General features: G+C 37.6%; 1 protein-coding gene across 1 annotated transcript; it reads right to left on the reverse strand.

The window, feature by feature from the left end:
- Positions 1-1,610: 1,610 nt before the first annotated feature.
- LOC109216346 lies at positions 1,611-2,483 on the reverse strand. The gene is made up of 2 exons (XM_019380490.1): positions 2,164-2,483; positions 1,611-2,052 (listed from the first exon to the last, which is right to left on the reverse strand). The coding sequence occupies exons 1-2, from the start codon at positions 2,481-2,483 to the stop codon at positions 1,611-1,613; spliced, it is 762 nt and encodes a 253-aa protein (XP_019236035.1).
- Between the last annotated feature and the right edge of the window lie 469 nt (positions 2,484-2,952).

Raw genomic sequence — 2,952 nt, forward strand, 5'->3', positions numbered from 1 at the left:
AATCACTTTTTCACACGCATATACCACATCACCTTCTTCATTCCTCAGCACAAACCAATTGAACTCCTTCCTGTATTTCGCCTAGAAACCCTATCCGTATTCACTTTAATCTATCCTGAAATAGGGTATTCCAAAATTACCTTCGTGATCTCCAATGCAAGTGTATAATATCTCCATTACATACAGAAGCTCTGACCAGTTATGAGGTACCTTTTGAAAGCTTGGCTTTCTTAACTTTACTAATGATTGTACAGATGAAGCAACCTAGAATATGACCATGTTAATTGTTACTACCTCCCGATATTTGTTGTCATTTCTACGTTTCCAAAGCTCCTATACAATGATGGATGAAATTGCTTGCATGATAGGTTGTATTCTAGGAACTACACTGGCAATCCAACATCGAACAATAGCCTGATGCAAGGACAAGCCCTCCAAACTTATTCCTGCCCGTGAAAGAAAACAATGCCACACCTTCCTAGCTGCATATAATCAGAAAAACACGTGACGAAAGGTTTCTTCCTCTAGGTTGGCACAACACCAACATCTTGATGCCATTAAATAACCCAATAATCTAAAATAATCATACAAATCCAACCTATTCCTCCATAATATCCACATGAAAAATGAAATTCTGAATGGCAACCCTTTCACCCGAATCATCTTGTATGCATTGTAAGGTTCGTTGCTTTTCCTCAAATATTCCTATGCTGATTTAACACTAAATTCCCTTTTTGTTTCAAGCATTCAGAATGGTTTATACAAAACATCATGTACCAAAGGAGGCCGAATAGTGTAAATTATATGCGAAGCAATTTCCTACGACAAAATCTGGTGAAGCTTTGTAACATTACACATATCATTTTGCACCACATCACCTACATTCTGAACAGTTTCATCACAATAAAATTCAGGTGGAGTAACAAATTAAAGAGCACCAAGACCCGTCCAATTTTGGAACAAAAATAAAGATGATCCCGTGTTTGGATGCCAAGCCATTTGATGTTCTATAAGATCCTACATTATATCATCTTTCTCCATACATGAGAACCAGCCCTCTATGGAACTATTATTGCATTCACTCTCTTGCAATATTTTTGACACATAAAAGAACTCTATAGAGAAGTCTTTGTTCTAAAATTCCACCACAATTCACAAAAGAGTGCCTTAGACACATCACGTAAGGACCTAAAGCCTACACCCCCTTCCTCATGTGGCATAGATGAAGTGTCATAAGAAGCCAAGTGCCTACTTCTTCCATCCACCGAGTTACTCCAAAAGAACCTAGCAAAAAGCTTATGCAACTTGTTGATCACAAATACAGGAGCATTTATAGTTGAAAGTAAATGAATAAGCATTCTTTGCAAAATATGGGATATCAACATTGCTTGTCCTTCTATTGATTATTCCCCTTCCATGATTGTAACTTGTCCAACACCTTATTAATTATCCCTTGATAATGATCTATCTTCCTCCTAGTATGAAATAATGGACACCCTAATATGTGATAGGGAATTCCTACTTGCAAATACATGTGAATCTTTTAACTTTGTAAACCACTTCATCACTAGCCGAATGGTGCAAATATACTGCTGATTTGGACTTGTTTATTAGTTGCCAAGAAGCCTCCTCATACGCATATAGAACTTCCATGATGTTGCATCTGAGGATGAGACGATAATAATATCATATGCATAAGCAAGATGATTTATCTTGGGACTCCAATTAGGCATACCACATCCACAGAAATATAAGTTCATATGCAAGGCATTGAATCCCCTAGGTAAAACTTCAACTGCTAGGATAGAGAGAGTAGGAGATAATGGATCTCCTTGCTTTACACCCTTACTTGATTTGAAGAAACTGTGTGGCGGTCCATTGAGTAACAAAGAATACCAATTGTTTGATACGATACCATAAACCAATCCAATGAATCTCTCACTAAACCCCATCTTCCTCAATACCTTAGTCAACAACAACCAGGATAACCTATCATAATCTTTTGTCATGTCTAGCTTAATCACCACATTTGGTCCAGCCTCTGTTCTCATTCTAATGTCAATAATGATCTCTTGGGTTAATAGAACATTTTCAACTATGCTTCACCTCTTTACAAATCCTGCTTGCTCATTTGAAATTAAACTATGAAGTAATCCAACTAACCTTTCATTAATCACCCTTGAGAATACTTTATTGATGATGTTGCTTAAGCTAATTGGCCTCATATGCGAGAATGTAGTCACCACTTTCTTCTTAGGTAAGAGGACAAGGTTTGTATGAGTTAAACATTTAGGTAATTCTTGCACATTAAAGAAAGCCTTCACCATATCAGATATGTCATCATCAATAATATCACAACATGAATGAAAGAAACATCCGGTGAAGCCATCTGGACCCCCTGCACTCTCACTATTCAATCCAAAAACAACCATTTTAGCTTCATCTTTGTTAGGCTTCCTCAAAAGACCTTGATTCTGCTCCATAATTACCATACAAGGTATATGATCAATGATCCTGAAATCAGTATGAATTCTATCTTTTGTGAATTGTGACTGAAAGAAAGATACTGCCCGTATATGGTCACGATCGAGGAGTATGATTTTGAAGGCTTAAATCGGGCTATAAGCCCGAATCTGAGAGACACGAAGTGGGTGTTGTATCCGGCTAAGGGTACCTCAGGGAAGCTGATCGAGTGTCTGGCACGGACTGCATTGAGGGAAGCATTATCTCGAAGTCAATCAAGAAAGAGCGGGAATGTCTTAAGGACAGGTGGACCTGGGCATTAATTATAGGATAAGGGTTGTACGAAATGGTATAGATCCGTACTAGGCCGTTAACACTTGTACCAATAGGATTATTTGACTTTATGAGCAAGGTACTATATTGGGGTTTTCTCCTCATATATAAAGGGGAATCCAATCATTTTGTAAAATATCGAATCATTCATTGCGA

Source organism: Nicotiana attenuata, unplaced genomic scaffold (genome assembly GCF_001879085.1).
Source record: "Nicotiana attenuata strain UT unplaced genomic scaffold, NIATTr2, whole genome shotgun sequence".
Lineage (NCBI taxonomy): Eukaryota > Viridiplantae > Streptophyta > Magnoliopsida > Solanales > Solanaceae > Nicotiana > Nicotiana attenuata.